Source organism: Typopeltis vanoorti, chromosome 12 (assembly GCF_054136105.1).
Source record: "Typopeltis vanoorti isolate ZY-2024b chromosome 12, IOZ_Tvanoo_1.0, whole genome shotgun sequence".
NCBI lineage: Eukaryota > Metazoa > Arthropoda > Arachnida > Uropygi > Thelyphonidae > Typopeltis > Typopeltis vanoorti.
In genome coordinates this window covers 38,468,448-38,491,689 of record NC_143560.1, presented here as the reverse complement: position 1 = coordinate 38,491,689, position 23,242 = coordinate 38,468,448, and the positions used below count along the sequence as shown (strand labels likewise).

General features: G+C 35.7%; 1 protein-coding gene across 1 annotated transcript in view; it reads right to left on the bottom strand.

Annotated features, from left to right (window-relative positions):
- LOC150100712 (uncharacterized) overlaps nucleotides 1–23,242 on the bottom strand; it is a 169,485-nt gene that overhangs the window by 72,871 nt on the left and 73,372 nt on the right. The window contains exon 4 of the mRNA XM_090401824.1: nucleotides 11,348–11,561. Coding sequence (XP_090257950.1) covers nucleotides 11,348–11,561 — 214 coding nt within the window. The remainder of the gene's footprint in view (nucleotides 1–11,347; nucleotides 11,562–23,242) is intronic.

The following is a 23,242-nucleotide window of genomic DNA, read 5'->3' as shown; positions in this document are numbered from 1 at the left end:
TGAATTTGTGAAACAACCCAAACTTCTGCTTTTTAAACTTGTGTCTATTACTACTGATGGTGCTCCTGCAATGGTAATAAATCAGGCTTCATTTCATTATGTAAAAACTATGTCAAATATCCAGATTTTTTTAACATACCAGTGTATTATTCAACAACAAGTAATGTGTAGTAAAATATTAGAGACAAAAGATGTTTTGGATATTACATTTAAAATTGTAAATTCTGTTCAAGGAAAAGTCCTGACAATGGCGGTTATTTAAATTACAGGCAGATGATGATAGGGAACTTCTGTTGTACAATAATGTTTGCTGGCTCAGCAGAAGTCAATTTTTAGAAAGATTTCTTGTATTAATTAACGATATAAAACATTTTCTTGACGAAAAAGGAGATATTTATCCACAATTGAGTGATAAAAGATGGTTGTTACATTTATCATTTTTAGTAGATTTCTGTACGAAATTAAGCAATTTAAATTTAGAGTTACAAGGTAGAGATAAAAATTTAATTGACATGTGAAGTTCAATAAAAATTTTCCAACAATACTTACTTTTATTAAAGAAAAATATGAATGACCGCAAATTTAGACATCTCCCATATTTATTAAAAATTTTTGAACAAAATCAAGAAATGCTTTGCTATGATTTAAAAGAATTTATTCGTGAAATAGAATTAGCTGAGGAAGAAATAAATTCAAGATTTAAAGATTTTAATAAAACTTCAAGAAAACTTGAACATCACGGAAATTTCAAATAAAATTAGTGGGCAATTTGATATAAACCAAACTGAAGTAGAGCTTGAGATAATAAACATTCAGAATAGTTTACATTTAAAATCAATAAACAATGAAGTCATTTGGAAGTATGCACATGAAAAATTCAACTGATATTGTATGAAAAATTCTGCCGTGTTTCGGTTCGACACACTTGTCAGAATCCGCTTTTTCAAATATGACCGTCATAAAAAATCAATTAAGAAACCAAATTACAAATGATCATTTGGATGATTGTCTGCGATTGGCCACTTCTTCATATCAACTTGACTATGAAAATATTGCGATTTCCAAACAATGCCAAATTTCACATTAACTTGTTTTTTTTTTTTAATCAACTAGCATTTCTTGTAACTTGTGAGTTTGTAATCAATCTGTTGTTTTTTCTAACTTTTTTTCCAAAACAGAGAAATAAATATTTTATTCCAATATATATATATATATATATATATATATATATATTTTTTTTTTTTGTTGTATTAAAATAATTAAAAGTGATAAATAAATTTTTAAATATAATAAATTAAAGTTGTTTATTTGTGCGTAATCAGATTAGGGCAGCGTGATCTATATAAGAGAATAGATCGCCGAATAACTTTTTATAGAAAAGTAGCTCGCGTAGTAAAAAAGGTTGAACACCACTGAACTATAAGATATGAAATCCTACATAAAGGGGGGTGGGGGGAAATAGTCATCAAAACATTAATAGAGCACCTGTCTTACATTGCTTAGTGGAAGTTGCACGTGTCATCCATGGCACTAGATTGCTCAAAGGAAGAGTGTTGCAAGTTCAATTCTAGTTGCCAACTAGAGGAACTTTTACTGTCTTCTTTTTCAACCAGTTCCTGAATTAGATGATCTCTGGCATGAGCAAGAAGGTTTTTTCCCTCCTGAAAACTCAGGTTTTTCATCCCATAAACTCAAGAAAATTGACCATAGAACCCATGCTATTCTCAGAAAGTAAACATAGTGTTAGGATTAAGGACCCCAAGATATTGGCACTTGTCAGCCGCCTCTCTTTACAAGATGCCACGTATAATTAGTAAGCCTTGGGCCAGCTATCTCTGATTGGCTAATGGTGAAGATTGAATGCCCTCTCAGTTGCCAAAAGTTAGATAGGGCTAAATTGTCCTCAACTACTTCCTACATGGGAATAAAAGGTGTTAGCTGATTTTTTTTTTTGATCAAAACATTAAAATGACATGCTGTGTATATTTCATTTTCTACAAGTATGAAATTCGATTTAACTGAAATTCAATTCAATTTCAGAATCCAATGCCATGAACTGTATAGTGTCAAATAAGCAGTTAGCATTATTTTCTGAGCATGTAAGTGAGCCAAATGAATTTAAAAGCCAAGTTCACTGCTGAAGTTTGTCTTCTGATATTAAAAACAGAGCAGAGATTAAAAAAATCAGGAAATATGAATAAAAATGTAAGGGAGATATATGGAATATGTGGACGTGTGGAGTGAGTTTGATGGGAGAAAGGATTTATATAAGATGGATGGTTTGCATTTGAATGGATTTGGTGTACGGAGACTTGAAAAGGTGGAGACTTGAATGAAGTGGATGTGCAGAATCAGGAACTAGAGCTTTTAAGGAGGGAGGGGGGGTATGCAGACATCAGTGAGGCAGTTGAGTGTAAGAATGTGTATGATATGCTTGAGCTAGTACGAAGGACAACAAATCAGAATGGGATAGTTAGTATAAGGCATCAAAATAGGGATGGGACAAATGGGCTTCTGCAATTCATGTATACTAATGCCAGAAGTATTAGGAACAAGAAGGAAGAATTTTTGGCCTTAGTTGGCACTTCCAGGTGTGTTCAGGAGTGACAGGGAGAATAAAATGGAGAGGGGAGTGTTATTAATGATAGCTGATGAGCTGCAGCCAAGGAGAATAGAAGTTGAACTGCAGGATAGACGCAAGAGCACATTTGAGCCTATTTGGTGTGAGATTGAGGCTAGCAGAACAAAATATACAATTGGGTGCTGCTATAGACCAGGTGATGAAACAGATGGTGGAGATAGTATGAGTGGCAGGAGGGTAATTATTATGGGAGATTTCAACTATGGTAACATTGATTGGAAGGATGAGAGGACAAATGGGAGGAAAGAATTGGATTTCATGCAGTTATTAAAGGATAACTATCTGTGACAGCATGCAATGGAAAATACTAGGGATCAGAGAGTGCTTGAGTAATTGCATCTGAGAATTTGGCTGTAATGAATATGACCATGCTGCCACCAAATGGTGGGAGTGATCATAGGGTCTTGACAAGGGAGGTGGATAAAGGTGTGGAATTTACAATTAAGACAGGGTACATGAGGAATTATCGGGCTGGAAAGTATGACAAGCTTAGGAGTTTGATTGGTTCAGTGCCATGGCACATACAACTGCAAGGACTAGATGTTGATAGTGCATGGGAGGCAGTTAAGATGTGTTTGCAGGAGGCAATGGCTGAATGTATACCTAGAGTCCGAATAATAAATCAAGCAGGGGTTAAACGGATGAATAACACCATTAAGCTTGAGCTGCAAAAAAAGAAACAACTGTGGAGGGAATTTAAGGAGAAAGGTGACTGGCAGGCACCGGTACAAAGTGCAGGCCAGAAGGGTAACGAGTGTAGTAAAAAAAGTAAAAGTGGATTATGAAAGAACATTAGCCATGCAAGCTAAAGAGAATCTCAAACAATTTTTTCGATATGTTGCAAGTAAAAGAAAAAATGTATATGGCAGAATGATTTTAAAGAATGCCGATGATAAGGAGGTAACCGAATTAGCTGATATAGGGGAATTACTGAGCATTCACTTTGCAAGAGTATATAATCCAGGTGGTGACATTGCAGGAATGAAAGAACCAACAGCTTATATGGGAATTGTGGTGAATGAAGTGGAGGTGAATAGTCTATTACAAAACCTCAATGTCAATACATCTGTGGGATTGGATGGTATACCAGATCGTGTCGTACGTGAAGTAGCTAAAGAAATGTCAGTGCCCTTGACCATTATGTTTAATTTGAGTCTCAGGTCTGGGTTATTCCCAAGGGGGTGGAAAGAGGGGAAAATAATTCCACTGCATAAAGGAGGTTCCAAGACTGCTGTTGCAAATTACCGACCGATCAGCATATCAGGAATCGTTGTCAAGGTCTTCGAGAAAATAGTCAAGAGGAAAATACAGGATTGGATAGATGAAAATGGGATACTGTATGGGGGACAACATGGTTTTGTGAAGGGTAGATCATGCTTCAGTAACTTGCTCATGTTTTATAACACAGTGATGGCTGAACTGGATAAGGATAATGGGTTTACAGTGATTCTACTGGACCCTGCTAAGGCCTTTGACAGGATACCACATGGAATTCTAATCAGTAAACTGCAGTATATGGGGATGGATATAGGGTTGGTGAGATGGATAGGAAGGTGGTTGATGGAGATATATCAGAGAGTGGTTTATTCAGGAGTAGAGTCCAAAAGACGGCCTGTGACTAGTGGTGTGCCGGAGGGTTTTGTTCTTGGACCACTACTGTTCAATTTGTTCATTAACGATATAGGAAGAGATCTGAGAGGAACTGTTCATTTCTTTGCTGATGATGCAAAGTTGGGTAGAGCAATAGTGAGTGCACAGGATGTCAAAATTTTGCAGGATGATTTGGATAGTTTGGAGGACTGGGGTAAGAAGAATGGATGTCAATTTAATGTGGCAAAATGTAAGGTTATGCATTTTGGGGTGAAAAGATTTGCAGCAGTATATCACATTGGTGGAACTGTACTCCAGGAGATTGATGAGGCCAGGGATTTGGGAGTGTTGGTGGATAGGGAGTTGAAGTTTAGGGGGCACATCACAAAAGTAGCTAAATCAGCTCATCAAATTACTTGGTTGCTGAAAAATACTTTAACAAGCAGAGACAAACAGGTTATTGTTCCTCTGTGTAGAGCTTTGATAAGACCCCATCTAGACTACTGTACCCAGATATGGGCGCCAGGGTTTCTTCTGGATGGGGAGGAGGTGGAGAGGATCCAGAGATGAGTGACCAAGATGATAGCAGGTCTATGGAATGACCCTTATGAGAACAGGTTGAAGATTTGTGAGTTGCAGAAATTGGTTGATAGGCAGAAAACAGGTGATATGATTGAGACATTCAAATTACTGAAGGGTTTCTATAAGATTAATTCAAAAGATATTTTTGAGAATAGGACTGGTGGTGGGAGGACTAGGGGCCATACATTTAAGTTGGGCAAGAGTGTGGTTAGCAAGGATGTTAGAGCTAGGTTTTTTACTTGGAGAGTGGTGAATGAGTGGAATAAGCTGCCAGAGTCTGTTGTGGGTACCATGACTGTGTGTGGAAATGAATTACTTGGAAACACTGCTAAATGGAAATGATAGAAGCAGCAATAGAACAGTGGTAGAAATTATTCAAGAGGAATGCAATCCAATTAGAATTGCACGTAAATATTTCAGGGGAAAAAAAAAATTTAAAAAAATAAGAAACTTGAAGTGTGGAAAGGCAAGTGCTAGTGCAGCTGGTACTTAACCAGAAATGCTCAAATATGGGGTGGGGATTATAAAATTTTTACATTACTATATTACATAATTCAGAAGACCTGATCAGAAAGTATTCTCGAAGTAGAATTCCAGATGATTGGAATAAAACTTCATATATCTGGTATTATGAGAAATCTAGAGTACTAAGAAATATGAAGGCCTAGTCTTAGAGATATGAAGATATTAGAAAGGAACTGGATAGTATTCACAAATGTGTTAGCAAAACAGGTTGTTTGATGCTAAGATGGCAAGATATGGACCCAGAAGAAGGCCAAATGTTAGATGTAACCAGTGCTTTTTTTTTTTTTTTTTGTGGAGGATGTACACAACAGTCGCAGCATACCAGTATCTTTATTATCAGTGACATATGGATGAATTAAATTTAGAAATTTGTAATACTAGTAATATTAGTAATTTTTTTCCACGTATACTCCTAAGATTAAGCTTAGTTATTTCATGAAATTTACATTTTTCAAAATGTCTATTCTTAAGATATTCTATATAAAATTTTTATATAAATTGCCATATATGTTTTACTTAATTTTTACATAGCTATGCAATAAATTTATGCTTAAGAAATTGTACCAGATATTTAATTTTTTGTTCTTATTCCAAAAACATTATCACAGTATGAAGTAAAAATATCGATAAATAATTTTTTATTTTATTTTCATATCTTTTTAATTTTTCCTGCTAGCAAAGAATGAGTACCGGCCCCTATGGTTTTACAAAAAAATATAAAAAATTTAAAAAACACTGATATTGCAATCCTGATAAGCAACAAATCAATTTCGAGGAAAATTGTTGATAGGAAGATAGTAATGTAAATACAGTCATGTAGTACTATTATAGTACTACATGATTATAGTCCTATTATCTTTACACCTTCCCCCACCTCAAGGGATACACAGCATGAATTTCATGATTAGTATTAGCAATTACTAATCAATAAATACTCGGCAATGTGCATGAACTGCTCGCAGAAATTAGCTTTAGCATACCAGGATGAACAGCAAAAAGTCAGCTACTGGAACAAATCTGAAAACAAACCCCAAATCAACATCACCAGAGTTAAAGATCGGTACTATCAACATAAGAAGCCTGAATGGCAAAGAAATGGAGCTAGCTGAGCAATTAGATAAGTACCAGATCGACATAATAGGGGTGACTGAAACAAAAAAGTCAAAAACTGGTGAGATCTTTCTGAGCAATAAATACAAAATGTTATATTCAGGCAATGACAATCAAGGAAAAGAAGGAGTGGCCATAGTATTCAACACAAAATACAAGGCTAATCTTCTTGAATGGCAGTCAGTCTCAAGTAGAGTAATGTGGGCAAATATGAGAATGGGGAACTGGACAATGAGACTTATTTGTGCCTATGGTCCCACAGAAGGTTCTACTAAGGTACAAGTTGAGGAATTTTTTGAGGCTTTAGAAAAAGCAACTGACAAAATGAAAAAGGAAAAGTTGGTCCTTGTTGGGGATCTGAATAGCAGAGTAGGAAATGATTGTCAGACATACAAAAATATTCGGGGAAAATTTGGAGAAAAGAGCAAAGCTAATAATAATGGCAAATATCTGTTTGCCATTATTTTTTATTAGTATTATTATTACTAATACCATGTTCCAACATAAAAATGTGCACAAATTCACATGTAGAGAAGAGGCAAGGAATAAGAAAAGTCTCATTGACTATGTTATTATTGATAGTGATGTTTTCTCCCTGGTGCAGGACACCAGAGTGTACAGAGGATTTGAAATTGGAAGTGATCACTATTTAGTCTTGAGCAGGATAAAATTGAAATTTCATATTGAAAAGAATAACATGTAAGAAAGTTTTAAAGCGAATAAAAGTTGAGCAGCTCTCAGATGTGAACTGTAGACTAAAATACAGAAATATTATTGAAAAGAAAATGAAAGAGTTTGAGAACAGGAATCAAACCTTGGAGATTCAGTGGCAAACTCTGAAGAAAACATTGATTGATTCTGCGAGAGAGGCATGAGGTGAGGTTGTCTGTAAGGATAAAAAAATCAGAACTCTCTGGTGGACACAGGAAGTTAAAGAGGCAGTGAAGGAAAAGAAGAAAGCATATCAAAAGTTCCTGTCAAATAAGTCAGCTTGTGCTCTTAGAGAATAGCACAAGCTGACTTATTTGACAGGAACTGCAAGAATTCTAAACACTGTGTAAAACTAGCTAAACAAAAGTCATTGGAGAACTTTGGCAAGAATATAGAAAATAAATATCAAGAAGGTGGCAAAATATTCTGGAGGTTGTTGAAGAAGCTTAGGAATGGAGGAAAGAGTGCTGTAAAAGGAGTTGATAAAGGTGACATGAGAACGGGAGAAAAAGATATCCTTGAAGTATGAAGTAATTACTTTGAAAAACTGCTAAATGAAACAAGCAGTGATGACAGGACAGTGGTAAAAAACACTGCCCAGGCATGCAGTCAGGAATACATATCGATACTTGAAGTTGAAAAAGCCATCAAAGGCTTAAAAATGTGGAAAGGCAGCAGGAGTAGATGATATTCGACCAGCAATGCTGAAGTATGGTAGTATAAGAGTCTTACAGTGGCTGCACTACATAGTTCAGAAAGCCTGGACAGAGGGACGAATTCCCGATGATTGGAGTAGAGCTCTCATAGTACCCATATATAAAAAGGGAAATAAAACTGAATGTGAGAATTACAGAGGTATTTCCCTACTGAGTGTTCCTGGCAAGAGCTATGCAAGTATACTTGAGAAAGGTTGAGAAGAATTGTGGAAGAAAAGCATGGTGAAGAACAAGCTGGATTCAGGCCAAATAGAGGCTGTCAGGATCAGATCTTCACTTTACGACAAATAGTTGAGAAAGCATAGGAATATAACAGAGATCTGTATTTAAGTTTTGTCGATTTGGAAAAGGCATATGACAAGGCGCCAAGAGAGAAGCTATTCAATACGCTACAGTTATATGGTGTCAGTGGGGCATTATATCAAGCAATACTTAGTCTTTATTTGAGTTGTAAGTCAGCAGTTAGAATTGAAGGAAGTACAGGAAGATGGTTTAACACGTTTGCTGCCAACTACGAGTATACTCGTAGTTCGTAAACCAGCTACACAAGCCAGCTACGAGTATACGCATATGCCAGCAACGAGATTACTGTACTGACCTTGAGGAAGTGAAAATGCTTGGCTTGTGGAGCTAGCATCAAAACTATGTATTCTCATAGAAGGTATATGCTCTGCACAAGCCAACTACGAGTATACTCGTATGATGCTTACCGCCGGCAACAAGATTACCGTACTGACCTTGAAGAAGTGAAATTGCTCAGCGTAGGGGAACAGACTATGCTGAAGTGGCGAGGCAGCGAACGTGTTAATGTTAAATCTGGTGCGAGACAAGGATGTACATTATCCCCCTCTGTTATTCATTATCTATATGGATCACATTATGAAGGAAAGTGGTATTAAACATGATATCAAAATTGGAGATGTTAATCAGCTCTCTGCTTTATGCGGATGATGTTATACTTCTAAATAAATCTGCTACAAGTCTGCAAGATTCTCTGACTAAATTGAATAGCTGTTGTAATAGATATGGTATGAAGGTCAGCAATAAAAAGACAAAGACAATGAAAATAGGCAGAATCATTGAAAATGTCAACTGTGTTGTGAATGGAGAACCTGTGGAACAAGTGAAACATTTCAGCTACTTAGGCACGATTTTTACTGAAGATGGTAAATTAAATATAGAAATAGACAACAGAATCAGCAAATCTGGTATGATAGGAAGTCAATTGAATAAATTCATATGGAATTAAGAGAGAAATTAGTTGGAACACTAAATTAGCTGTATACAAGACAGTGTTCAAACCAGTTTTAACTTATGGATCTGAGAGCTGGGTCAGAAGTAAAACACTTGACCAAAGACTAGAGACCACAGATATGAGAGTCCTGAGAAAGATTATAGGCATGAACAGATGGCGTCAATGGCAATATCATATTAAAAACGAGGATATTAGGAAAGAACTTGACATTGTCAACATCCAGGAATGCATTAGCAGAGCTAATCTCAGGTGGTATGGTCACTTAAACAGAATGGGAGAAGAAAGATTAGCAAAACAAGTGTTCTCTGCCAGGTTGGCAGCAAAACGACCCAGAGGAAGACCAAGTTATAGGTGGATTGATACGGTACAAAGTGCCTTAAACGATAGAAATATAAGATCTGATAATGTTGGAGTCTTGACAAGTAACAGACTGATTTGGAGGAAAATTGTAGATAGGAAGTTAGTAATGATATAATTTTTTTCATGTAGTACTATCATATCCTGTACACCCCTTGAGGGTACATGGCAGGAATTTGATGATAATGATGACATAGGTCCAAAATTTAATGATTGGCGAAGTCATTCTCATGCTTAGATCACACACAGGCTTACATAAGAAAACATATTTATTATATGGCTAAAAGGATTACAATAAATTAGATACAATACGAGGTTAGCATTCTACCTCAAGCAAGGCAATATTAAAAGGAATGATCTAAATAACACGCACAGCATTCACACAATTCATCAACTAAATAATTAGCATATTATTCGCATACAATTTGGTACCTATATGGAACAAGACACTGTTCTAGTTCTGAACTTATGAATTATTAACTAGCAATTCCCTTACAATATTCTTGGAACCATACAATACTTGGATTCTCATATAATACTATTAGTCTAATAAGATTAGAGTCCCTGAAGATGTATTATCGTTAAAGTTCTGCTTCTTTCAGCCAGGTTCTTATTCCTTCCCTTTCACAAAATCTTATCATTATAAAGCAAGAAAAGTCACAGTACTTTACCACTCTGCAGGGTTGACGTTGGGACCCTTTCTTCTGTCCTTTGTTGTGGGATATCACCGCTGCTGTAAACTGCTACCACGTGGAGGTCACGTGCTCATTTCGAAATGGCCACTCTTTCTTGCTGGACATTCACTTATCATGTAGATCGTTACCGCTTAACCCGACCTTCTTCAAAGGGAGTCCTTTGCTGTCTTTCATCGGCACAGTTTCACTGATGGCCCGCATTTGGGATTTGCCGTCGTCTTGTGCATAGCCTTGCCGGACCTGCGTTAGTCAGCCATGGGAGAGTTGATACTGGTCATCGCCATCCGCATCACTGGTCTGCACGAGAGAAACAGGAACAGAAAAAAAACCGGGGGGGGGGGGGATACCAGAGTTGTGTAACCGTATTTATTCCCCTTTCTAGCTCCCTCTTTCGATGCTGGATTCTTATTCACCGGAGCCTCCCTATTCATTCCGACGAGGTGATGTCATTCCGCCGCCTTACGGTGCCTGCTCCTTTCGGGGAACGAGTGCCCCATTCGGCTTCTACGAATACTCTAGCTTCGGGTGTTACGTCACCAATGGTGGTTAGCCCGCAACCTTTGAACTTTTGTTGGCAGTACATTTACTTTCTTGCATAGGACACAGTTTTAATAGTAATGTTTAAAATATTATACATAATCCAAACATATTATTTCAATAGCATCGTTTCAGATGACATATTCAAATCTCAGACTTATTATCTCGTTTTCTATGTTAAACATGACATGTTTTCTGATAAAAATGAGCTTGATTGCTAGGAGCACAAGTATGTTTTTATTCAGTGTTGTGCTTCCTGTTAGATCTTGCATGAGTGATTCTTTTGTTTGAAAGAGTTCCCCATTCACACCACCCTTGGGTGGAAAGGAGTTAAAGAGTGTGTAGTTTGGAAGGTTCAGATGAATAGTCTTGGAGGGAGGCGAGATTTGAGTTTCTGCCAGAAAGAGTAGGTAAGGTTTGGTAGACTGCAGGTGGTAGTGGACACTATATGATGAACAGAAAGATAGACAATATGATGACAGATCATTATTCATGGTTTCAAAAATGCACTTTGCAGAAAAGATAAAATATAAAATGTTGATCTTGATGCTTGTCAGTTTAATATTATAAAAATCTGTGAAGTGTTAATAGAGTAGTAAACGAGAAAAGCTTTTTCTGAATTACTTACCTGTTTGTATACCAAGACTACGCTGAACGGGTTTACATAATGTTCCTGCAGACATGACAGAAGGTTGACACATTATACCTTGGTTCTTCAAAATCTTTTCTTCTTGCTGTACATTAGAAGGTGTTTCAGCCAAGAAGTCTAGTGGACAGACAGGATAAACAGAAGTGGATGGCGAGTCAGCACATCTTTCAGATAACAAATCATCAATAGGTACCTTAGGAAAAGTGGAATTAAAAATCACATAAAATATAAACTATCTCAGATAATTAAGCTATATTGTATTTTATTTTTAGATAGACAATTCTCATTATTATCAATAAAGAAATCTAAGTTCAAATTACAAATGACATTTGGTTGAGAACTGAAACTTCAGACTTATTTTCAATAAAATGGCAAAATATTTTTCTATCTGAGCTTTTATCTATCTACGATGCTTACACTAGGTAATGCTAATACTAAGTAAGGAATAAGAGGGTAACTGTATATATTTATGTATATATATATTATCTTGTTTCAATGAACACAATTCCACTGCAAGTGAATATGAGACAAAGATGGCTAAATCTAGACTTGCACAATGAGCACATATGGATGTGACAGACAAATTCCTCAGAAGAACAAACCAGCAATAAAGACAATCTAGCAAGGAATGAGAATTCCTTCAGGGCTATACAAAACAAAAATGTTATTCATCCATGTACAACTTCTGTGGAAGGACACAAAAAAGTTATTACACATTATTTCAAAAGCACCATAGCACTTAACAGTGAAATATAGATTACCTTAGCCCTTCCATGTCTTCATCTCTTTGAAACTATGACACCTCCAAGGACTCATAGATGGAGGGCACACTACTCCACTACAACTCACCCTCTCCTTTACTTAATCCTCCAACTACACACAATGCCATTTACTGCCAACTATCATCACTAGTAATTTTTGTCTGTAAATTGAAGAGGGAAGAAGGCAGAAGTAGGTGATACTAGTTGGTGCTAAAGACTGACAAGATTGGAGTATATTATTTGGGCCTTCAACATCTAATTTTGTAACTTTGAAGCAAACCAGACTCCATATAACAACATGGAACATAAAGTCTATTGCAAATAAAAAAACTACAAAATATTAAACAAGAAATGGAAGAGATTAACATCTCTAAACTCTTGATATTAGACAAGTACATTGATGATAAATGAATTTTTATTTCATATAGCCCTGAAGGAATTCCGATCCTCTGCTACAGTGTCTTTACTGCTGTTTTGGTCTTCTGAGGAACGTGTATGTCTTTTCCATGTACAATCTTACCAGTCCAGATTTAGTAGTTTTAACCCATTTATTTATTTATTTACTTATTACTTATTTGCATTGCCTGTTCCTCATGATATGGATGTACTGAACTGTGCTCAGCAGAACAAGATAATATATACATAACATAACATAAATGAATAAATAAATACAGTTCTTATTAACCTCTTAATTATATTACCCACCTGATACCATTCCTTACTCAGTATCAGTTTTACCTAATGTAGATATCATAAATAGATAAAAGCTCAAAAAAAAAATATTTAGTCATTTTATCTGAAGTAACTTACCTGAAGAAATAAAGGCAGGTACCTACACTGTGCAAGCAAGCATGAAAATGGAGTAGGTTTTAATGCACTGTTACACCTTAAAATCTTTAAAAGGCTTCTAGCTCATCTCAAGTGGAAATATTAAGCTGAAAGCCACACCAATCAATTTATGTAATACTACAAATATATGTCCATACTACAGATCCAGATGATGGACTTGAAAGATTAAGATACAAGTGGCATTAAAAAAAGTCAAGTAAGATGACTTTAATTGAGAATAATTGATGACGTGAATGCCAAAGTAAGCAATGTAAGATATGAAAATAAAGCAGAAATTTAGGGTTTTAGAAAGAAATTAATGAGGTGAAAAAGTGACTTGTGTAAGAAAGATTATTATGATTATATGAATATCTCCATGTCAGAAGATTCATCATAGGTGGAAAAGAGAAACCTTAAACACATTCACGGTCAGGACACTCACAACTACTTCTGGAAATTCATTCCACTCATTCACCACTCCACAAGCAAGCTCTATCATCCCCTCTTTTCCACCTATCAACTAAACTTTGCAACGCACACACACACATTCCATAGGAAGCATTCCATAGACTGACACCGGTTTGGTCACTCACCCAGGATCCTCTCCACCATCTGATTCCCAAGGAACCCAGGTGACCAAATTTGTGTACTGTAGTGAATATGCAGCCGAATTAAAAGTGATTAAACAATAACATAAAATTCTAAAAAGCACGACAATAATAGCTAAAGTAAGATAATAAAATGGTCAACATTTCCTAACTTGAAAAAAACAAGTTAAGAAAGATTAGCAGAAAAAGTACTATCTCCAATAAAGGAGATAAACATAGGCCATTGGATCTACTCATGGCATTCCAATATTAAAACAGCCTTATAAAGAAGGATAATAATTTCTCTTTCTTTAGTTGTTAGCGTGTAACAAGTATTACATACTAGCATGTCACAGTAGAAAATGATATTTATTATAGATGAAATATTACTTATTATAGATGAAATATTACTTATTATAGATGAAATATTTGTAAAATAAATATTATTTTCTACTGTGGTACATGTGTTTTTCTATATTTGGTTCACACACACACATGGAAAACCCTTGGAGACACGACAAGAATCAAATTGATTTTAAAATGATTAAAAACAAGTTTGGAAACTCAGATAAGTTAAAACTTAGCCTAAGTGCTGAGAATCTCCAACAGAAATAAAACTGAGAAGTTAAAAGACAGTATTAACAAAAGCTAAATTGGAATGATAAACAGGATTCAGATAAATATAAAAAAGATAATCATTTAAAGAATTACTTTATCATATAAACAGTGAACTGAAGAATGGGGGAAATGAAGCAGGGTTTATTATGAAGACTTACAATGACTGCAAGGAAATACTGCTCAAAACATCAAAAACCTCTAGAGAACAAGAAAAAATAAAGGAATAAATGAATGATGAAATAGTTAATTAAAAAACAGGATCTAAGTAAAATAAGAAAATTAAAGAAATAACTCAAAAGTAATGAGGCAAAGGCCAAATGGTATGTCTTCAATTTGAAATGTCAAGAAATTAAAGACTCAGATATGTTCATACTTAGATATGCTACAATTCTGGTTGCTCCCTAAACTCAAAGATGACTCTGCTGACTTCATTTTCATGCAAAGTGAGGCAGCATGCATTTTTGTACGTTTCACTTTCACTGTAATGTCCATAATTATCTCAGTGCAATTCTTCCTAACTACTGGATGGGTTGAAGTGGGACAGATGATCTTGTGCTGTGCAAGTGGCTACCCAGGTACTCAGATCTGATCCCTTGTGATTTTTTTTTTTATCTCAGCTTCATTACAATGATACAAATAACTGCCATCCCTACCAACTACAGTGCAAGAACTTTGGCACTGAATTGTAGGTAGCAGTGAATTCAATAACTGTCAACCAGTTACAAAGAGCCTGGCAAGAAATAGATTATCGTTTTGATATGTGTCATATTACAGGATGTGCATACATAGTGTACCTGAATATCTGACAGTTTTCCTGTTGTGATGTATAGCTCATGTTTATATTGATGCAAATAAAAAAAAATATAAACAAGTACAATCTGATCATTTTGAATAACACCGTGTGTGTGTGTGTGTGTGTGTGTGTGTGTGTGTGTGTGTGTGTGTGTGTGTGTGTGTGTGTGTGTGTGTGTGTGTGTGTTTTGGCTACTTGTATATGAGATACATATGACTTCTGCATTACTTCAACCTTGAAATTTCTCTCCTGGGTCTGGCTCCCATCGATGAGCCCTCAATAAAGGTCGAAAGTGGTCTCAGTAGTAGCCCTTCCCATTATGCACGTCCAAAAGGGATGTACTTTGCATTACGGAACACATGCTAAGGCAAGTGATATGAAGTCATTAGCCACTATATACAAGTAGCTCAGACATGAATATATTTAACATGCAAAAGATTGTTCTGCTTCCTTGGGAAAAGGATTAAAACCAAGAATATAATATCTTGGTTTCTTTAATATATATATATATATATATATATATATATATATATCTTCTTCCTCTTGTGCTTATCCCATCTATTTGGGGTTGGCCTTTTTACATGATGCCACTTTATGCACACAATCTCAACCAAATGTCACAGAGCCTGGTGTTAAGATGGAGAGATATTTTATGTCTATAGAAGTGCGAGTTCACCTGTTCTGAAGGATGAAAAACCCGAGCTTCCAGAAGAAAAAATCCTCCACCTATGAGATTGGCTAACTCGCCTTTAGTTGAAAGAGACCACATAGATTTCTCACATCATGGACAGGAATCAAGCTCAGGTCTTTCCAACCAAAGGGCTTCGTCTATACTGACTGAGCTACAGAGGCTCTCTCATATATATACACATATACACACGTGTGTGTGTGTGTGTGTGTGTGTGTGTGTGTGTGTGTGTGTGTGTGTGTGTGTGTGTGTGTGTGTGTGTGTGTGTGTGTGTGTGTGTGTGTGTGTGTGTGTACATATATATTGCTGGCCTGGTTGGCTGAGTGATTAATCTACTCTCCAATCCACAGGTTGCGGCTTCTAATCCCACCGTGGGCATGGATATATGCGATTGTTTTTAGGTGGGAGATGAATTTCATTGTCCGGTGTGAGACCACCACCCCACTTATTGGAGGCCTGCAGTGGCTTGAAAAAGTTCTATGTTTGGTCTCTAGATCAGGGTTTCTGACAATGTAAAAAATAAATAAATAAAATTGATAAAAATGGGGGGGGGGGGGGGAAATATCCTTAACCGACCCATGGTACAAACGTACTATAGATTTACTAATAACCTGTCATGGGTAGGAACCGCATAAAAAACCAGAAACTTTGAAAGCTTTGAAAACTAACCAGAGAGCTTATGATAATACATTCTTTGGCACTGGAGTTGCCTTAGCGTTCACTGGCCTGACAGCTGTTTCGAACTATTGATTCTCACCTTGAAAATAAAATGAAAGAATCCTCATTCAATACCAAAACAATTCTGTTTCAGAGAATTTTATTTTTCATAAGTGAACATCATCAGTGCATAAGAGTAATAAGTCAAAGAGTCTAAAATATTCATTTCAGAATTGAATATCTAAAATATTCAATTCATTCATTCATTGTAAAATCAACAGATCAATCCATATTTCATGAACTACTTAAGAAACTTGAAAATTTTTTAAGTAGTGCAAGCTCTAATGCAACTCTGATGCTGAAGATTGGTACTCATAAGCTTTCTCTTCTTTTTTTTTCGTAACTCTCCAAGTTTCTATATATACATGTATTCAGCATGTATCTTTACTATCTCCTATTTGTTTATTTTACATTGCTATAATGAAGACTTTAGGATCTTCTTTGATAAAAAGGGTAAATAAAATTTTGCTTTCCCTAAATATATTATTATACGAATACCTCCATGGAGTCCAAAGATTCATTGTAAAAAACCCAAACTATCCACACAATATCCATTATACCTCTCTTTGAACTCACTGAGAGACAAAGCACTCGCAACCAGTCAGGTAACGCATTCCACTCATTCACCACTTTTCAAAAAACTAAATTTAAAAAACTAGTAAACTAAAAAATCTAGTCCTCACATTGTTAATTACAGTCTTACTTAATTTCCATTGATGACTTCTCATTCTTCCACCACAAGTCAACTGCTGAAATATTCCCCTGCATCAACCATATATAACTCTTTTAGTAACATAAATGTTTCTATATCCCCTCTTCTCTGCCTGTCAATCAACTTCAGCAACCCACAAACTCAATCTAACAATGTATGGAGCATTCCTCAGATGATTTACTAACCAACTGGTCACTTGCCTCTGAATCCTTTCTGCCACATTCTCATCTCCAAGGAATCCAGGTGAAATTTTTAAGTGTAGAGCTGAGATGCTTCAATCTGAAATAAGTGAGATATTGTAATGGAAGATATTATGGATCCATCCAAAAGTTTAGAAGATAACAACAGGTGAGATCTTAATAAATAATAGGTATAGTGTGTTATTTTCAGGCAATAATGATCAAGAAAGAAAGGAAGGAAGGAAGGAAGTAAATAGACAATGAAACTTATTTGTGCCTATGGTCACACAGAAGACTGTTCTAAGGAAAAAGTGGAAGAATTTTTTGAGTCGTTAGAACAAGCAGCTGACATAAAGAAAATGGAAAAGTGGTCAGATCTCCTTTTTGGAGATCTGAACAGAAGAGTAGGAAATGAATCCTGCCAGGCATATAGCAACATTTGGAGAAAATGGCAAAGCTAATAATAATGGTAAGTATTTACTGGACTTCTCAGGACGGGGACTAGTCATTACATGTTTCAACCTAAAGATGTGCACAAGTTCACATGAAGAGAAAACACAAGAAATAAGAAAAGCCTCACTGACTACATCACTGTTGATGGTGATATCATAATGCTCTTTCAGGATACAAGAGTGTATAGAGGATTCAAAATTGGAAGTGACCGTTACTTTGTACTAAGCAAGATAAAAACGGATATCACATTGAAAAGAACAGTTATAAGAAAGAAAGAATTCAAAGTTGAGCAGATTTTAAATTGTAGACTCAACTATGCAAATATTATTGAAGAAAATTTGAAGCAGTTCGAAAACAATAACCAAACCTTGGATTCTCAGTGGCAAACTCTGAAGAAGAAGACATTGATTGATTCAGCTAGGGAGGTATGTGGTGAAATTGTCTGCAAGGATAGAAAATAAGAACACCATGGCAGACACAAGTAGTAGTTCTGGAAAAGAAGAGAGCACACCAAAAGTTCCTAGCAAATAAGTCAGCAGATTCCCTAAAAGAATACAGAGAAAAATGTAAAAGAGCTAAGATATGTGTAAAAGTAGCTAAACAAAAGGCATGAGAAGACTTTGGTAAAAGTATGGAAAATAAATATCAGGAAGGTAAGAAAATGTTCTGGAGGCTATTGAAGAAGCTTAGAAATAGAGGAAAGAGTACTGTAAAAGGAATCAAAGATGATAAAGGTGACATGAAAACTTCTGAAGATAAGGATATTTTAGATGTCTGGTGTAATTACTTTGAAAGACTGTTAAACAAACCAAACAGTGACAGAGCCATACTGGAAAAGAGGAATGCAAAGTGGAGTACTTATCAATACTTGAGGTAGAAAAAGCTGTCATAAACTTCAAATGTGGAAAGGCAGATGGAGGTATAAAGGTTCTGCAGTGACTATACTGCATAACTCAAAGGGCCTGGTCAGAAGGTTGAATTCCCAATGATTGGAGTAGAGCTCTCATAGTACCCATCTATAAAAAAGGGAATAATGCTGAATATGAGAATTACAGAGGAATTTCTCCAAGTGGTCCAAGTAAGATTTATGCAAGCATACTTGAAAAGAGGTTGGCAAAGATTGTGGAAGAATAACTTGAAGAACAAGCTGGGTTCAGACCAAATAAAGGGTTTCAGGGCAGTTGGTCCAATCATTTTCATCCATTCCCTCGATTTCGTCCATTAGGACATTTCGTCAAATCCTATTTGTCCAATTGAAAATAATTGGACAAAATGCCGTGAAAGCACCTGGGGTTGAGATTATTTGTCTAATCCTATCACGATTTGAAAATAATTGGACGAAATGCCCTGAAAGCACCTGGGTTTGAGGTTATTCGTCCAATGCTATTTGTCCAATTCTTCATATTAGTCCAAGGAGTTAAGTAACTTGTGATCATTAATAATAGTCAGTTTAGGTTAAGTTGGGTTAGCTTAGGTTAGTCGGTTGACACATTGATTAGTGAGGTTAGTCAGTTGACACAGGTGAAAATAATAGTCGGCTGACACAAAAGAGAAGGATGCAAGGCAATATGCATGGTCCACCCTCACATGTTTGGTTAGGTTAGGTTAGGTTAGTCAGTTGACACATTGGTTAGTCAGTTGACATAGTAGCAGGTTGGCACAGGTGATAATAATAATCCGTTGACATCAGATGGGACAAATTGAGATTGGACGAAATGTCCGACTGGATGAGTGTTCCCTTGGACAAACTTATAAAAGGACAAAAAATCTTGGACCATCTGCCCTCAAACCAAATAAAGGTTGTCAATATAACATTTTCATTATTTAAATTAAGGGGATATTAAATCCCACATTGTTTTTAAACCGAATAAGAAACTCAAAGATTGGAATCAGAGAGTTTCATGCCGAATATAGTATAATAAACTATAAAAGTATCAGCGACTACTAGCATGAGCTAATGCAAGTGGTCCAAGTATGTAGTACAACTCGGGCAACTCGCAGCAAAAGTGGTAAAGTTCTGATCGCTATGCTTGGTATTGTCCATAATGTAAAACACATTTCCTAGGAAATGTATGCTGTTATTACATTATGGTGGGAGGTCACTACCCAGACCGGTTTCAGCCTTTATTGAGGCTTCATCAGTGAGTAGATAGACCAAATTAATACCAAAGGGTATAGCAAAAAGAACTTATATACTCTGCTATACGAGTTGTCAAAAAGGTGCACCCCTTAAGTTACTTAAATATAAAGAGCCAATAGGCTTCATTTTGGCGATATAAACATTATTTAAATTAAGGGATATTAAATCCCACATTGTTTTAAAACTGAATAAGAAACTCAAAGACTGGAATCAGAGAGTTTCATGCCGAATATAGTATAATAAACTATAAAGGTATTGGCGACTACTAGCGTGAGCTAATGCAAGTAGTCCAAGTATGTAGTACAACTCATAGTACAACAACTGTAGTACAACTTTTTTTTTTTAAAAAAATCACATTTTCATTTTAAAACAAATAGTTCAGAAATCATGGAAATATGACAAGGATCTGTACACAAGTTTTGTAGATCTGAAAAAGGTATGTGACAAATTGCCCAGAGAAAAGCTTTTCATAACACTACGCTTATATGAGATGAGTGGAACATTATACTGAGCAATACATAGTCTATATCTAAGTTGTAAGTCAGTAGTCAGAATTGAAGGAAATACAGGAAGATGGTTTGATGTAAAATGAGTGGTAAGACAAGGATGCACATTAGCTCTCCACTCTTATTCATCACCTATATGACATTATGAAAGAAAGTGGCATTAGGCTTGATATTAGAATTGGACATGTCAAACTTAATTCTTTGATTTATGCAGATGATGATATACAGTAATCCCTCGATTAATGCGCCCCCGATTTGTGCATCATTTTTTTTCGATACCTAAATTCGATTAGTGCGCCTATATACATCTTAAAAATAAATGTTACAGATTTTAAAAATTTTCTATCTATACACTTTTATGGCTAACTATTTAAAAAAAATCACTCACCAGAATGAAATAATTTAGTTACCGGTTTAAAACATTTTACAGAGTTATTTTTAATGGCATACTACACAATTTCCATGTACACTATGTATTACTATGTTCCAAATTTTTACCGCCAAAATTTACTGTATTTTCCGGTATATAAGACGCACTTTTTTACCTTAAAAATGGTGTGCATCTTATATAATGAAGGTAAAGATTATCTCCTCTTTTCAAAGTCATACGCACTCCCTTTTATGTTCCAAGATCTTTGTAGGCAGTTAATGGTGCAATCAAATTGATGCGTGACCTTCACGTGACTTCTAGCGCATCATTGGCTAAGAACAGGGAGCCCCTATTCAAGTTTCATAATATCTTATCAGAGTAATCAGTTACTGATGTTTATCAGTATTGAGTTGACGTGTTGAGATATTTTGTGTTCAGTTTGATATTTCCCCGTAGATTTTATTAAACAAGACCTCATGGAGTCAAAGACTCATCTAGATTTTAGCGATGGAAAAAAACAGGCGACATTCATATACTTCAAATTACAAATTGCAGGTTGTAAAATATGCAGAAGAACATGGGAATAGGGAAGCTGAAAGACATTTTGGACCTCCGCCTACAGAAAAAATGATTAGAACTTGGCATGGTCAGAAGGAGATTTTGTACAATTTGCGTAAAGAAAAGCGCGCGGAAAGTGGAAAAATTGTGAAGTGGCCAGAACTAGAGACCGAAGGATGCAAGAAAATGCAGTCAAAGTAGCCTGTGAGCGTAACATTACAGATTTTAAAGGTGGTACGTCATGGTGTTACTGTTTCATGAAGCGCAGTGGACTTTGTATGCGTACAAAAACAAAAATCAGTCAAAAAATGCCAAAAGAATATGAAGACAAAATTATTTCTATATTATAAGAAATTAATGATGATAGAGAAGAGTCAGATGACAGTGACACATGGGTTTTGCAGGTTTCTGAAAGGTCAGTTTACTATTAAAAATTACCTATTATTTTATTCATTTTTTTTTTTAAAATCATACTTTAAAGTTTAGGTTTTTTCCAGAAAATTGTATTCAATTTCTTGGGTGCATCTTATACACCGGAAAATACGGTAAGTCATCTGCTATAGCACTATAGCACGCCCACAGATTCGAGACCTTTTGACACTTCTGCACTTCACATAAAGGAGAATCCATTCAGATAATAGGGTAATCAATCCGTCTTCTGGGATGAGTTGCTTATTATTACACGTTGAAAAATTAACTTCTCTTTTATGATCATTGTAGTTTTTAAAGTAGTAACTATTTCGCTTGTATAACAGTTGGGAAATTTTATCTATAAAGCATGTGATTTCGCATGTTGGCGACCAATTCGTACATCTTTCATTTCTTTCTCCCCTTCAATGATAATGTCCAAGAGTTAATTAAATCTCATTCTGAAGAACCGAGTCATTCCGATCTGCTAATTTTTGATGCACAGCAGGAAAATCCCGAAGAATATGAAGAAAATTTAACCACTGATAGTCAGCCAAAAGAGATTTCACAGAAACAATTTGAAAATATTTTTCGTACAATTGAAGTTTTTAAGCAGCAATGCTTAGAGGCCCTAATGAAGGGAGAAGCAGTAAAATTTGCAAAAGAGGCAACAGGGCCATATCGTCGGTTGTATGAAAAAAAGAAACAAAATGCCCACCAAACTAAGTTAGCTCAATTCTTTCTTAAGAAGTAGAATAATAAAATTTATATTCTGAATATATTTTGTCGTCTTTCAGCTTCATGGTTTTCCTATAACTAGGCCCTGAGACATACCTTAATTCTTTTATAAAAAAATTAAGGTTCAAAAAAGAAATTTGAGGAACAAATTATAGTTTTTCCCATAGGTTATTATATTCAATTAGTGCGTTTTCGATTAATGAGTCTGTTTTAAATAACGAATTAGGCGCACTAATCGAGGGATTGCTGTACTACTAAACACATCTAGTGAAAGTCTCCAGGATTCTTTAACTAAATTGAATAAGTTCTAACATATTTGGCATGAAAATCAGCAACAAAAAGACCAAAATATGAAAAATAGGCAGGAGCATAGAAAAATTCACTGCATTCTGAATGAAGATCCTATAGAACATGTAAAATATTTCTGCTATTTAGGCACAGTTTTTAGTGAGGATAAATTAAATCTGGAGATGGAAAAGCAGAATAAGCAAAGCTGAGGTGGGTGGCCCGCTCAATAGATTTACGAGGGGTGTGCTGAAAAGTTTTGCTAATTACCATGAAGAAATTGAGGTAGAATCATGTAACTAACACATTAGTCTACATATTCCCCAGAGGGGGGGAAAAGTCCCTTGTTGCACAAACCAGTCCTCAGCTGCAGATATGACTTCATCTGTGGTAAATTTTGTTCCTTTCAAGTGTTTCTTTAAATTTGAGAACAGAAAATAGTGAGATGCAGCCAGGTCTGGTGAATAGGGTGGATGAGGCAGACATTGAAAGCCCAAGTTGTGTATTGTCTTTTGGGTTCCATGAGCAGTGTG